Raw genomic sequence first — 16,660 nt, forward strand, 5'->3', positions numbered from 1 at the left:
AACTATTTACTGTATTTTTATGATTTACTATTTACTGTTTGATCTCAAATGCATTAAGAAGGCAAGAAATTGCACTAATTAACTTTTGATGAGGCACAGCTGTTAATTGAAAAGCATTCCAGGTGACTCCCTCATGAATCTGGTTAAGATAATGACAATAGTGAGCAAAGCATCATCAAGGTAAATGGTGGATACTTTGAAGAATCTAAAAGATGAAACGTATTTTGTTTTTGTTTTTTTGTTTTTAACACTTTTGTTTTCTACATAATTCCATATCTGTTCCATGTGTTATTTTATAGTCTCGATGTCTTCAGTATCGTTCTACAATGTAGAAAATAATCAAAATACAGAAAAACCTATGAATGAGTACGGGTGTACAAACTTCTGAATGGTACTGTGGACAGCTAACATCTTTTTAACTACATTTTAATATTCATTGAATAAATTCAGCCATAAATAGTCAAAAAAGGCATGAAATGGAAAGAATAAACTAAATAAATGACTCAATAGGCCTATAGTTGAAGTGTAACTTCATCCCAAGCTCGGAGTCTAACTCCGCCCACTGCATCATTTTGAAAAGTGAGAAAAATAGGGAAGGGGTTTGGGGGGTAGATTTGGGAAGTGGCTGAGGAGGAAGGCAGGTATGGATGTGTGAAGCAGGAGTTGCTAGGTGAGTCTCAATCAGCATATATTTGAAATCCAGCACAGCTTCACGGACTCCCACTCAAGGGCGGGGACTGGCGGAGGTGGGATGCCCACCTCAAATTAGAGGGCATTAACATTTTTTAAAAACAAATAAAAAATTAAATGACATGGTACAAAATGGTCGATTTAACTTCAGCATCGATCTTGCAACGTTCAGGACGATTTTAACCAGTAGATGGTGTTTTGAGCCATTTTCAACCCATAAAATGCAGATTTTTATAAAAAAAAGAAAAAGTGACGTTTCGTTTGCAGCTCAAAAAACACACTTGTGTGTGCAGTACCTGTTTAAGTGTTCAAGCTAACATGGTACAAATACTTTTAATGATAACGATAATCAGATTAAAAACTATTATATATAATTTATAATACATAGGTATTGTGTCTCAATATTTACAGTACACACATACTGTCTGTGCATTAGAAGGCATTACTTCATCACTGCTACATATTTATTGTTCTTGTCATGGTTTACATCCTTAATTTCTGTGCCATGTATTTGTCTGCGAGAGCTACTGCAAACTGGAGTCACATTCCTTGTGTGTTCAGGCGTGACTTGCCAATAAAATGGATTCTGACTCAATCTTGGGCCCTCAAGCAAGAACCTTGACTCTCAAACACTCAGCTCAGTGTTTAGACTGGATTATAACTTACTTACTCATAATGAGCCTAAAAGCAATAACTGAATCTTAAGGCAGGTTATGTATCTTATCATGATTTTGTTTTTTTTTTTAATTTGCACTAGCAGCACTGCTGCAAATTGTTACTCTCACTCAGGATCTTTCTACTTTCTTCTTCTTCTTCTCCAACGTGGCGGCACGGTGGTGTAGTGGTTAGCGCTGTTGCCTCACAGCAAGAAGGTCCGGGTTCGAGCCCCGTGGCCGGCGAGGGCCTTTCTGTGCGGAGTTTGCATGTTCTCCCCGTGTCTGCGTGGGTTTCCTCCGGGTGCTCTGGTTTCCCCCACAGTCCAAAGACATGCAGGTTAGGTTAACTGGTGACTCTAAATTGACCGTAGGTGTGAATGGTTGTCTGTGTCTATGTGTCAGGCCTGTGATGACCTGGTGACTTGTCCAGGGTGTACCCCGCCTTTCGCCCGTAGTCAGCTGGGATAGGCTCCAGCTTGCCTGCGACCCTGTAGAAGGATAAAGCGGCTAGAGATAATGAGATGAGATGAGCACTGCTGCAAATTGTTACTCTCACTCAGGATCTTTCTACTTTCTTCTTCTTCTCCAACGTGGCGGCACGGTGGTGTAGTGGTTAGTGCTGTCACCTCACAGCAAGAAGGTTCGGGTTCGAGCCCCGTGGCCGGCGAGGGCCTTTCTGTGCGGAGTTTGCATGTTCTCCCCGTGTCCGCGTGGGTTTCCTCCGGGTGCTGCGGTTTCCCCCACAGTCCAAAGACATGCAGGTTAGGTTAACTGGTGGCTCTAAATTGACCGTAGGTGTGAATGTGAGTGTGAATGGTTGTCTGTGTCTATATGTCAGGCCTGTGATGACCTGGCGACTTGTCCAGGGTGTACCCCGCCTTTCGCCCGTAGTCAGTTGGGATAGGCTCCAGCTTGCCTGTGACCCTGTAGAACAGGATAAAGCGGCTAGAGATAATGAGATTCTCCAACGTTTTTAGGACACTATTTCTCCCTCAGTTTTCAACCCATCATCACCAAATTTCACACGAAAAATACCTCTGGGCTGAATCACATTGCTGTGACTTTTGGTGCTGATCTGGATCATCGAACCGGAATGATCTATGAAAAACTGGCTTTTTTCTCCCTCACTCAGCGTCATTCTCTATCTCTTACTGTTCTGGATCTATAGGGTACGGTGACCAGATGTCCTGGTTTGTCAGAGCTAGAGTAAATCATTTTGTCACAGTATGTATCTAGTTCTTTTCCTTCTTCTTCTTATTATTATTCTCCTAACATTTTTAGGACGCTTTTTCAACCCATCATCACCAAATTTCACATGAAGAATACCTCTGGGCTGAATTACGTTGCTATGATTTTTGGTGCTGATCTGGATCACTGAACCGGAATGATCCATGACAAACGGGATTTTTTTTTCAATCACTTATAACTCTGTCAATTTTCATGAAATTTCTTTCTTTATTTTTTTTAAATTTTGTTCAGGGTAGCAGGGCACAACTTTTCCTCACTAAGCGTCATTCTCTATCTCTTACCATCCTGGATCTATAGGGTACAGTGACCAGACGTCCTGGTTTGTAGCAGCTAGCGCAAATTACTGTGACTTTAGTCACGGTCTCTATCTCATTTTTATTCCTGTGTCTAGATTATTATAAGCATTATTGAAGATTAAGGGTTTTGTGGCGTTTGAGAATTGATGGTGATGGTGAAGTGTATAATTCCTCTGGATCGCTGACCAGGATAAATTGGTTTTTAAAGATGAATAAATGAAAGTATTCGGTGAGGAGATGCGTTTGAAACTATTGCTAAGAGCCGCTTCGTAAATCATTTAAAGATCACAATATATCTTGATTTTAATGAGAATTTGGAGTCCTTATTTGTAGAAGTGAGATTGATACACTACCATATTTTTTCAGGAAATGTGCAAGCACCCATGTGTAATTGTGAGATTTCGTTGAGCTTCAATGAGGGCTGGTGAACTTAAAAAAACAACAACTCAGGACTGTTTTCCTCGCTCAGCTTCTCACCTCTTTCATCATAAAAAAAAATGGTGGATTGACTACTCTAGGTATGGACGGAAACAGATGTTAGAAATATGAACCTTATGGCTCCAGTGCAAATCTTTAAAAAAAAAAAAGAAAGCAATCTTCAGATTCTTTGTTTTTGATCAGTACCTGTGTTGTGTGAGGTTTGGTCGCTCTTCATGACGGTGCTGCTGATATGCAAATCCCTGAACAATGACAAGCCAAGGGCAAGGTCAGAAGCAGGGATGCTGAGATGCTCCGCTCCTGTTATTGTGATCCGTGGTTCACTTGGTTGCATTACCATGACGACTGCGTCGATATCAGGAACAGAGATGCACACGTCCTCTCCGAAACACCTACACACACAAACATTTGTCTTACTATCCATGTAAGGACCTTCTACTGATATGATTATTAATGCAGCTAATTAATGTTATACGACACCTAAATCTAATCCGAAACATTTTCTTTCTTTGCGGTTTCTGTATAAAAAAAAATCAGTTTTCCTTATGGGGACCCAAGGTCAAAATTCTCAGACATTCATGTGCTTGTAAGGATGTTTGGTCTCCTCTAAGATATAAAAACATGCTCACATATAGACACACACAGTAATTACTTGCTCACAGTAAACACACACAGCTAGACACCCTGGCAAAGTTATGGGTCCAATCAAACTCAGTAAGGCATGTAAAACAGGTTGCACAAACTGACACATGCGCATACAAGGGAAACAAACTGTTGCGACAGTGATTTGTTCAGCGAGTTAATGCAGTGGAAATGGAAAAAGACACATCTGTCACACAAACACGTTCTGCCAGAGTTTTTCTGCACCGAGAACATAATCTCTCTCTCCATCTCAGCCTCTTTCTCAGAATTAATTAGTGCCCTGCTCACAGTAATTACACTTATTAAGCATTACTCGAAACCACATTTAATTATGTTCACAAGCCTTAATTAACACCTCTGTTTATTTGTTTTTCCAGATATGCAACCCTCGTGAATAAGATATAAGAAGTGTGTAATTACGGAGCAGGAAAGGGCGCCACTGTCACAATCATCTCCTTATGCTTGCAGTGTAAAAGAACCTTCTGGCCAAAACGTTTCATTTGCACAATTCTAATCTTACAAGATAATACAATATGCAGAGGCATGGCTGAAAAATAATATACTAAGTAACTTTAAAAACGCACAATGGAATTCAACACGATATCACTTTAGATCCATGCGTATATTTGAAATTTATGATATTGTATGTAATGCACACACATCTTGAAACATCGATAAAGGACATTTATTGTCAAACTCAAGAATTAATTCACAATAAAAAAATTCAAAGTGACAGTTGGTCCATGTTCGGACCGTCATGCTGGAGATTCTGGGTCTGCGTCGTCCAGGGGTCTCAGCAGCAGTGACTGAGGGTGTCAGGAATCTGTCACGGAGGTGAGCTAGCCTGATGTGCTGATCCTGAACTGGCGTTGTGACTCGAGGCTGACCAGGGCGTGGACGATCCCTGGTGCTCCCTGTCTGTCTGTAACGCTGACTCAAACGGGAAATGGTCGAATGATGAACACCGAAGTGCCGGGCGACCTCTGTCTGTGTACTTCCGGCACGCGACATCCCGATGGCCTGTTCACGTTGATTTTGGCTTAGGCGTGGCATCTTCAATAATGACAATTTTCCCATCATTTCCCCCGGGTATTTATAGGCAAGATTGTGTGTGTACAGTGTATGCAAAATTTGTTTGAAAATTAAAGCCTGTCCATGTCATTGACTACCCGAGTCATATTGTACGTTATTGAGTACAACTCCCTTAAATTCTGATTTGAGCACAGATTTGGAACTTATTCAGGCGGAACGAAGTTATTTTTCCATTGTGATATATTTCTTTTCTTCTTGAGATAAATTCAGCACGAATTCAGCAAGTTTTATCAATGTGCGTTTTTAAAGTTGTATTTTAAACAAATATGTCAAATAATTAACAGTTACTCCACGTAATCGAGTCGTACACGAGCTGATAGCTGATGAGGCGCGTAGCACCGAGTTGGCTATAAGCCATGTACGACGAGATTGATTGGAATAACCGTTTTATTCTATCCACATTCACTGGATTTTGAGAAACAGAGCATTTTTATTTTTTGCCAATTCGAAAAATGAAAACTTTATACAAAACGTCCGACAAAATCATTTCCGCTTAGAACGTAAACAAACCGGCGAAATGACAGGAGCAGTTTGTGAAAAATACTACAATAATTCTTGAAAAGTAAAAAAAAAAAAGATATGTTCTTACCATCAAATACTTTTATTCCATATTTTGTTGCTTTTTTTATATTTTTTGGGGTTTTGTTTTCGAGTAGAATTTTTATTTTGTCCTCGGTTGGTTCAGCAACACGCTTCGCTGTTTTGTTTTTCTCTGCTCATGGTATATGAGCTGATAGACTAGGAGTAGAGTAGCCAGTCAGAGCGCACGATTGCTCATATCCAGTCAGTCAATGTGGATAGAATCAATAAAAAATATTACTGTTTTAACACTTAGCAGACCGTACACGTCTTCACTCGGAAAGTACAATTTCATGCACGTAGTCTGTACTGCTTCTCCAAGTCCTCCAAGTTACTGTGTCACCTCAAGAGATAAGGTGAAGGTGTCTCACTCTAGAGAGTGAGTCAATCAAGGAGCTGTATGAAGCACTGCACACCAATCTGGGCTTGCGAGGAAACTTCATTCTACAGTTGGAACATCCAGACTTTCGAAATGAGCTTGACAATTTGACAAACATCAACGATTTACCAACCGATCAAGCAACAAAAAGTTTTGTTCACATTTTCTGATTCAGTTTCTGACTCAGCATGAGATACTGCAAGCTTGAGTTCCCCCAAGTCCTGCTTCATCAGTGTCAGGATCAGGCCTGATCCTTTTGTTATCCCCGACCCAAACAAAGTTTGGCGGGGGATATAGAAACGGGGTCCGTCTGTTTGGGTGTTCAGCTTAGGATTGTGCTCCTATCTTTCTTTCTTTTTTTAACATTTAAATAATTTTCTTATGCATTTGTCGACAAACTGTATTTCCTTGGCCCATCTGTTAGAGAAATGCATGGACCACCAGGTATTTGGGATGCATCAATTAAAAAGGCACTAAATCTGATCTTGTGCCATGAAAATATCATCAGACATTCAGAGTCTCTTTCAGTTCAGTCATGTTTATTTCAAAGTTGTTACATCTATCTATCTATCTATCTATCTATCTATCTATCTATCTATCTATCTATCTATCTATCTATCTATCTATCTATCTATACATACTACACTACTAAAGGAAGGCTGTCTGTCTCTCTGTCTGTTTACCTATGCAATTTGACACAGCTGGATGCACATACTCCATACTTTGCACATGGACTGGTGACACCCCAGAGGGCCCCAAGACAACATTTTCAATTTTCCAAAACATGGGATTTGTGCTAATCCAACACACTATTAATTTCCCACAGGCTACATGCTCATGCTAACACACTGCGCACTGCCTCGGCGGGGAATCCCCTCCCCCACTCGCCCGCTCACCTGAGAGTTTCAATTGTACGGGACCTCGCAATCAGCGTTCCTCGCTAGAGACTTCCGCTAGGGCCGAGTCTACGTCACTAAGGAGATATGGGGTGCGATTTAGCCCCTGTGAATAGCACCATTCAGAGGAAATCAGGTTCACAGGCAATAACTACTAGTAAACACTAAAGTGGGATGCAATGTAATGTTTCTACCAAGACACTGAGCTTTTGCACATTCTTTCAAGTGGTTATCTACTGTAATATGTCCATTCGGGTGCATCAGTTGCCCCCTAAAAATGAAAAGTTCCTCCGATCATGATGCATTTTTGTTTTTATGTTCCTTTTGGTAAGAAAACACACTGGGTGAAATATTTTGACAAAATTCAAGAGTTTAATGGTGGCACCAGGAGCTCAAAGTTATGGAAAAAGCTGCTATTTTATGACTTTTATGACAAAATTTCGATCACTTTTCATGAAACATTATGGCACCTTATAGAGTATACCAAATATCTTAGATACACATTTTTAGTACATATTCTAAATATATTATCAAGCACAGTTTGAGTTTTAGCTGTTCATTGAATCATTGTTCAACTACTTTTAAACAATACAAATGTATTATGAATCACATTAATGCTTCTCAATCCCTTGCAAAGGTTCTTAACATGATCTCTGGGTCACAAGGAATCAATAAATGGAGTCCAACATTGTGATTCAAACCTTACGCGAAAACATTAAATAAGCGTTTTTTTGGCCCAAAAATGAACCTCATGGTGCCACCATTAGACTTTTGAATATGGTCAAAACATTTTACAGGATGTCTTTATTGGTGAAAAGGAACACCCAAACAAAAATGCATCAGATTTTATGAAAGTGAGGGCAACTGATATACCCTAGTGTCCGTCCGTCCGTCCGGTCATGTTTTTGTTTCAGGGCCATATCTTTAAAACTACTGAAGATATCTTCATGACACTTTGTATACATATCAAGCAACAGGTGAATTGGTGCCTTTTGCCATTCTGGATTTTTGAAAAAAAAAATTCAAATATTGACATAAAATAGATTTTGACTTAGTTTCTAAGAGCAATGTTCGTTTCCGGAGCATATATCCAAAACTATTCATGATATGGATTTGAAACTTGGTATACATGTTAACAAGGTGATGTAGATGTGCCTTTTCATACTAAGACATTTGAGAAATTTTAAATTTTTCCATGTTTCCATGGAAACAATTTCAGACTTAGTCACTCAGGTTAGTCTTAGGGGTAGGTTTTGTTTCCAGAGCAGAACTTGAAAACTATGAGTGGTACGGTCTTGAAAGTTGGTATATGTGTTGATTAAGTAATGTATTTGTGCCTTTTCATACTAAGAAATGTGAGAAATTTTAATTTTTAGCTCACCTGGACCAAAGGTCCGGTGGGTTTATGCCATGGGTTGCTGAGGTCAGTGTAAAGAGGTAGGGTTGGTTTCCTGCAGCAGACCTTGAAAAATGTGACAAATAATATCTTGAAACTTGGTATATAGTTGGTATATAGGGCGGGCGATATAGATGACTCTGTCTTCTTGATATTCCTGATTTCTCACATGATGTTGAGTGCACCAAATGATGCCAAAACCAAGGATGGAACCGTCATGGTCGCCTCCCAGGGTGTTAAAAGTGAAATCCTGGGCAAACTAGCTGATGTGATATCCAAAATCATTGCCTATCCAAGTAAAGGCCATTATCAAAGTGTAGCTACAGCTCTTGTAGCAAAGCACCCTTAAGGCCCGGTCCCACAATACTGATAACTATAACAATAACTCGAAAAAAATCGGTCTCCTGCAGTTTATGTAGTTGGTGGTTACACCAGACCGATAACAATACCTATAGCTCAGGCCTGGGTTTATCTGTATCGGTGAGATTGCTTCTGGAGCAATTTTTCCAGGCCTGGACCTGATCCGATAGAACATCTGACCAATCAGCTAATTGTTTACATGTGACGTTGTCTGAGCATGTGCTATTTTTCCTCAGGCATCTCTGTACATCCTTGTTGCACCATGGAGGAGAAGCTGATAATAGAAGTGTTGAAGAATCCCATGCTTTATGACAAAAAGCACAAGCTGTACAAGCTGTGCCTTCTATGCAAATTGAACATCAAAAGCAGCTCTTCCTCGCTGTCACTGTCAGCCATTGTGTGCTGTGGAGTGCACTGGGTGCACATTTTCCTGCAAAAACCAACAACCATGTATATTTATTTCCCTGAGTGGCAGGACCAACCAATATTATAGTCGGGATTATAGTTGTGGTGTGACTGCTCCAGGCTGGAACTAAATTCACGCATAGGTATAGTTATTGGTGTTGTGGGACCGGGCCCTTATCTCAGAGACCTGGGTTCTGCCAAAGGATGGTATTGCTGGGTATTCAGCTTGAAATTCAAGATGGGCAATTACCATCAGAAATTGAATGCAGCTCTGCAGTTCTTGCAAATAAGAGAAAGAGGGGACAGAAAAACAGCAAGGCAGTCAAGAAGCCAAAAAAGGGAGAGATCCATGACTTGCCATTTCCACCTGAAGGACAAAGTGCAATTACAACAGAGGAGACTCGAAAGGCCATGCTTTTAGAGATGCAAAGTGTGATCCACACTTGCAGTTCCTGGATGGACTGATACTGTATTTTCAGCAGAGAAAAGAACTCTTTGGGGACAAGTCACTCATTCTGTAGTCATGGACAGATGGTCTGCATTGTTCCATGAGACACAGGTAAGCAGTGCCAGCACAGACATCCACAGGATGATCAAGAACAACAAGGAACTTTCTGGATTTGTTGACTTCAGCATTAAAAGTTATATGAGAGCATGTAGTCTGCATATATCATAATTATCTTGGATGGCACGGTGGTGTAGTGGTTAGCACTGTCACCTCGCAGCAAGAAAGTTCTGGGTTTGAGCCCAGTGGCTGACGGGGGCCTTTCGAGTTTGCATGTTCTCCCCTTGTCTGTGTGGGTTTCCTCCGGGTTCTCCAGTTTCCCCTACAGTCCAAAGACATGCAGGTTCGGTTAATTGGTGACTCTAAATTGACCGTAGGTGTGAATGTGAGTGTGAATGGTTGTCTGTGTGTCAGCCCTGCGATGACCTGGCGACTTGTCCAGGGTGTACCCTGCCTCTCGCCCATAGTCATCTGGGGTAGGCTCCAGTTTGCCTGCGACCCTGCACAGGATAAGCGGTTACAGATAATGGATGGATAAAAAAAAACATTTTTAAAATATCCTGTTTTCAAACCTATTTTTGGTTTTCTCATCCCTCCATCAAGGACATTTACACCACATGCTGCATCAGGAAAGCCACCAGCATTGTGGCCGACCCCACACACCCCTCACACAATCTCTTCACCCTCCTGCTGTCTGGAAAAAAGTACCGAACCATTCGGGCCTTCACAGCCAGACTCTGTAACAGTTTCTCAGACTTTGCATAGTGAACAATAATGCACTATCACTTTTTACATTGGTTACAATGCTTCTCACACACACGGTTTACATTTATTCATTTTTTTTTCATATACTACCTCAAAATGGGCGGCACGGTGGTGTAGTGGTTAGCGCTGTCGCCTCACAGCAAGAAGGTCCTGGGTTCGAGCCCCGGGACCGGCGAGGGCCTTTCTGTGCGGAGTTTGCATGTTCTCCCCGTGTCCGCGTGGGTTTCCTCCGGGTGCTCCGGTTTCCCCCAAAGACATGCAGGTTAGGTTAACTGGTGACTCTAAATTGAGCGTAGGTGTGAATGTGAGTGTGAATGGTTGTCTGTGTCTATGTGTCAGCCCTGTGATGACCTGGCGACTTGTCCAGGGTGTACCCCGCCTTTCGCCCGTAGTCAGCTGGGATAGGCTCCAGCTTGCCTGCAACCCTGTAGAAGGATAAAGCGGCTTGAGATAATGAGATGAGATGAGATACTACCTCAAAATGCTCACTCAGACCTTCTGTACATTATCGGTGACAGGTACTGGTTGGCAATGTACTGTCTGTTTGTGCTAGTTGTCGTTTTTTGCACCATCCTTGTTGTCTGCACTTTATGTTGTGTGTAGTTTATTGTCTGCAATGTTTACAGTCGCCGCACTCTTGCACTTTGTTGTATTGTAGATTTGTAGTCCTGTGATCTTTAATGTAGCACCATGGTCCAGGAGAAATGTTCTCTCGTTTTAACTGTGTACTGTACCAGCTGTATATGGCTGAAATGACAATAAAAAAAGCTTTGACCTTGAGACAACAAATGATCATTATGCCCAGGTCAGACGGCAGGCTGCTACTAGTTTTCAACTACTTGTGTTTACCTGCAATAACAAAATCGCAGGTAGACACAAAGCTGGTCTTGCTTCGAGGCAGGACGACGCAGATAATGGCAGTGTTGCAGAGGGTCTTTAGTAGAGGCAGGTTGACGCAAATGGATCACGATCGGTTTGCGTTTCAGCTGCGATTCGCTTCCAATCGGTGCAAATAGCAGGTTGACGCATGTAGAGGCAGGCGGTTATGCAACGCTTGAGCGACCAATCGCAGGTTGAAGCAGGTAGTAGCAGCTAGACGCAGGCTGACGCAGGGGAAGACAAGTCTTTAGAGATGGCTGCGATGCATTGCAGGTAGACGCAGACTGCGCCTGCAAATAGTTTACAACAACCTGCGAGCAGTCTTATTTTTTTTTAAAGTTTTTTTTTTTTGTGTGCTGCGTCAAGCTGCGTCTGCTTCCAACTGGTTGCATCCTGTTGTAACAGCTTAAAAACTCTGCGTCTTGCAATACGTCTGAGCACAACAAAGGATTTGAATCAAAACACCATGTGTCTTTCTGCCATCTGACCTGGGCATTAGTTAAACAACTTGTGTGATGGAACTTTGAGTTGAAACAAAGGTTATCTTTTTTTGTGTGTGTGTGCAGCAGGTGAACGTTTACCCAACTTGAAATTTCAAACAGTGAAGTATTGCCTAATGTCGTGTCACCACATCCATGTGATTTACGACAAGAACACCTTGTTCTAGATTAATCCTTTTCCACAGACTCAAAATGAGTTTTTGATATTCAACAAATCATTTCCATACCAAATGCTTGAAAGTTCTGTTCATCATCCATGGTTGAGAATCCAGCGCCAGCACACTAAAAACCCACTTCCACTTGGTCTTTCCAGATGTTATATTTATTCTCTTTGCACAGCATCTTTCAGATGCTGCTACTTATATGGTTTACAATCATGTGTAATTACCAGTCCATCTGCTCAGCTTCAAACAATACTAGCGCCTGCTTTGTCCTGATGCTAATCTTGTTGAGTGGAGCTAGTGCGTAGCGTGCAGTTGTAGCGACACACTCTTGGGTTTGGCTTGATCATTTATCTTCTCCTTTGTTTAGTTAATTAAAAGTTTACACCTTCTGGGAGTGTAACTAAATGCCTATATCTCTGTCTGTTTAGTGCTTTGAATATTTGCATCTATATTGAGATTTAAACCCAAAGTGGGCATGACTTAATCCAGAAGGGTTTTTTTTCTTTTCCCTTCTTTCCTTTGTCGAAATAGAGATTTGTGTAGGGGTTTTATTTATTATTTTTTAAAATGAAGCCAAGAAGCCTTTATTTGTCACACGTACACTCAAGCACAGACACACAGTGAAATTTAACCTCTGCATTTAACCTATCTGAAACAGTGAACACACACACATACATTAGGGTGCATCAGTTGGCCTCACTTTCATAAAATCTGATGCATTTTTGTTTGGGTGTTCCTTTTCACCAATAAAGACATCCTGTAGAATTTTTTGACCATATTCAAAAGTCTAATGGTGGCACCATGAGGTTCATTTTTTGCCAAAAAACGCTTATTTTATGTTTTCGCGTAAGGTTTGAATCACAATGTTGGACTCCATTTATTGATTTCTTGTGAGCCAGAGATCATGTTAAGAACATTTGCAAGGGATTGAGAAGCATTAATGTGATTCATAATACATTTGTATTGTTTAAAAGTAGTTGAACAATGATTCAATGAACAGCTAAAACTCAAACTGTGCTTGATAATATATTTAGAATATGCACTAAAAATGTGTATCTAAGATATTTGGTATACTCTATAAGGTGCCATAATGTTTCATGAAAAGTGATCGAAATGTTGTCATAAAAGTCATAAAATAGCAGCTTTTTCCATAACTTTGAGCTCCTGGTGCCACCATTAAACTTTTGAATTTTGTCAAAATATTTCACCCAGTGTGTTTTCTTACCAAAAGGAACATAAAAACAAAAATGCATCATGATTGGAGGAACTTTTCATTTTTAGGGGGCAACTGATGCACGCCCAGAGCAGTGGGCAGCAATGCTACAGCGCCCGGGGAGCAGTTGTGGGTTAGGTGCTCTTGAACAAGAGTATTTCAGCTCAACCTTAGGCCACGGCTGCCCCATGTTAAGCTAACCACATGTCTTTGGACTGTGGGGGAAACCGGAGCACCCAGAGGAAACCCAAGCAGACACGAGGAGAACATGCAAACTCCACACAGAAAGGCCCCTGTCGGCTGCTGGGCTGGAACCTAGAACCTTCTTGCTGTGAAGCGACAGTGCTAACCACTACACCACTGCGCCGCCCAGAAGCATGTTCAAGTAGTTATTATTTTGTTAGTACATGGCCACAACATTTTCTAGCAATTTAATTTGGTTGTGTTTTCCAGAAACAAATTAGTAGCTTAATTTAAGCCACAGTGATCCTGATCAGGCATTTACTAAGGATGACTGAATAATTGCATCATTCAAATTAATGAATGTGGTCTTTGTCCTGTGAGCTTCATATTGAACTGCGCAACCAGTGGAAAAAAATTTAAAAACCTCCCCCTCGTGTTATCCAATGCACACTTTTTTTTTCCCCATGTGAACAGTTCTGCCAAACTTTTGATTGAAAAGGGAAAAACCAGCAAGAGTGCATTTCCTATTCAATTCTGTATTTATATCTGTTTGGAAGATATTATCTGCTCATTCTGAATAACGTCTTCACTTTTGCTTACACTCTGAGCACCACTCCTAGCATGTTTAAAGGGAAAAGGAGTTACCAAAGATTAGATTTATTGAAGTATTTTTACATGAAACACAGTTTCAAATAATGACAAGAAATTACAAGAACTGGGGTGGCACGGTGGTGTAGTGGTTAGCACTGTCGCCTCACAATAAGAAGGTCCGGGTTCGAGCCCCGTGGCCGGCGAGGGCCTTTCTGTGCGGAGTTTGCATGTTCTCCCCGTGTCCGCGTGGGTTTCCTCCGGGTGCTCCGGTTTCCCCCACAGTCCAAAGACATGCAGGTTAGGTTGACTGGTGACTCTAAATTGACCGTAGGTGTGAATGTGAGTGTGAATGGTTGTCTGTGTCTATGTGTCAGCCCTGTGATGACCTGGCGACTTGTCCAGGGTGTACCCCGCCTTTCGCCCGTAGTCAGCTGGGATAGGCTCCAGCTCGCCTGCGACCCTGTAGAAGGATAAAGCGGCTAGAGATAATGAGATGAGATGAGATGACAGGAGCTCAAATCTAACATCATCAGAGGATTTTGTGGAAAACAAATGTCTTGCCATGACCCTCTCAGTCTCTAGACTTGTTTTGAAGAAGGCAGTATTTAACCAGGTTAGAACCAACATTTCATGAAGAATTAGCAAAGATTGATCAATTCATCCAGCAAAGCTAGAAATAGTTAAACCAAAGCTGACCCAGAAGATGTGAAAGCAGATGGAGGCAGGAATAAGCATGGACATTAGGGTGCATCAGTTGCCCTCACTTTCATAAAATCTGATGCATTTTTGTTTGGGTGTTCCGTTTCACCAATAAACACATCCTGTAAAATTTTTTGACCATATTCAAAAGTCTAATGGTGGCACCATGAGGTTCATTTTTTGGCCAAAAAACGCTTATTTTATGTTTTCGCGTAAGGTTTGAATCACAATGTTGGACTCCATTTATTGATTTCTTGTGGCCCAGAGATCATGTTAAGAACATTTGCAAGGGATTGAGAAGCATTAATGTGATTCATAATACATTTGTATTGTTTAAAAGTAGTTGAACAATGATTCAATGAACAGCTAAAACTCAAACTGTGCTTGATAATATATTTAGAATATGGACTAAAAATATGTCTCATCTCATCTCATTATCTGTAGCCGCTTATCCTGTTCTACAGGGTCGCAGGCAAGCTGGAGCCTATCCCAGCTGACTATGGGCGAAAGGCGGGGTACACCCTGGACAAGTCGCCAGGTCATCACAGGGCTGACACATAGACACAGACAACCATTCACACTCACATTCACACCTACGCTCAATTTAGAGCCACCAGTTAACCTAACCTGCATGTCTTTGGACTGTGGGGGAAACCGGAGCACCCGGAGGAAACCCACGCGGACACGGGGAGAACATGCAAACTCCGCACAGAAAGGCCCTCACCAGCCACGGGGCTCGAACCCGGGGCTCGAACCCGGACCTTCTTGCTGTGAGGTTACAGCGCTAAGCACTACACCACCGTGCCGCCCGAAATTTTGTCATAAAAGTCATATAATAGCAGCTTTTTCCATAACTTTGAGCTCCTGGTGCCACCATTAAACTTTTGAATTTTGTCAAAATATTTCACCCAGTGTGTTTTCTTACCAAAAGGAACATAAAAACAAAAATGCATCATGATCGGAGGAACTTTTCATTTTTAGGGGGCAACTGATGCACCCTAATGGACATATTACAGTAGATAACCACTTGAAAGAATGTGCAAAAGCTCAGTGTCTTGGTAGAAACATTACATTGCATCCCACTTTAGTGTTTACTAGTAGTTATTGCCTGTGAACCTGATTTCCTCTGAATGGTGCTATTCACAGGGGCTAAATCGCACCCCATATCTCCTGAGTGACGTAGACTCGGCCCTAGCGGAAGTCTCTAGCGAGGACCGCTGATTGCGAGGTCCCGTACAATTGAAACTCTCAGGTGAGCGGGCGAGTGGGGGAGGGGATTCCCCGCCGAGGCAGTGCGCAGTGTGTTAGCATGAGCATGTAGCCTGTGGGAAATTAATAGTGTGTTGGATTAGCACAAATCCCATGTTTTGGAAAATTGAAAATGTTGTCTTGGGGCCCTCTGGGGTGTCACCAGTCCATGTGCAAAGTATGGAGTATGTGCGTCCAGCTGTGTCAAATTGCATAGGTAAACAGACAGAGAGACAGACAGCCTTCCTTTAGTAGTGTAGTATGTATAGATAGATAGATAGATAGATAGATAGATAGATAGATAGATAGATAGATAGATGTAACAACTTTGAAATAAACATGACTGAACTGAAAGAGACTCTGAATGTCTGATGATATTTTCATGGCACAAGATCAGATTTAGTGCCTTTTTAATTGATGCATCCGAAATACCTGGTGGTCCATGCATTTCCCTAACAGATGGGCCAAGGATATCCAGTTTGTCTACAAATGCATAAGAAAATGATTTAAATGTTAAAAAAAGAAAGAAAGATAGGAGCGCAATCCTAAGCTGAACACCTATAATCTCTGATCCCTCAGACAGCACTACATCAGGAACTGTCAGTTCATCTATAGCTGTATATACTGTGTCCTAACTACAGTTACTGAAACTGAATCTAAACTATATGATCATGAATATATCTCTAATAATCAGAAAGTAAATTAAAAACAACCCATCCATTATCCATAACCACTTATCCTGTGCAGGGTCACGGCCAAGCTGGAGCCTATCCCAGCTGACTATGGGCAAGAGGCGGGGTACACCCTGGACAAGTCACCAGGTCATCAAAGAGCTG

At 41.5% G+C, this 16,660-nt stretch overlaps 1 protein-coding gene across 1 annotated transcript in view; it reads right to left on the reverse strand.

Moving 5' to 3' along the window:
• clstn2b (calsyntenin 2b) overlaps window positions 1-16,660 on the reverse strand; it is a gene marked incomplete at its 5' end in the record, with an annotated part of 375,601 nt that overhangs the window by 27,171 nt on the left and 331,770 nt on the right. Inside the window, one exon of the mRNA XM_060897678.1 lies at window positions 3,515-3,720. Within this exon, the coding sequence (XP_060753661.1) occupies window positions 3,515-3,720 (206 nt within the window). The remainder of the gene's footprint in view (window positions 1-3,514; window positions 3,721-16,660) is intronic.

Source organism: Neoarius graeffei, chromosome 17 (assembly GCF_027579695.1).
Source record: "Neoarius graeffei isolate fNeoGra1 chromosome 17, fNeoGra1.pri, whole genome shotgun sequence".
In the NCBI taxonomy this organism is placed as follows: Eukaryota; Metazoa; Chordata; class Actinopteri; order Siluriformes; family Ariidae; genus Neoarius; species Neoarius graeffei.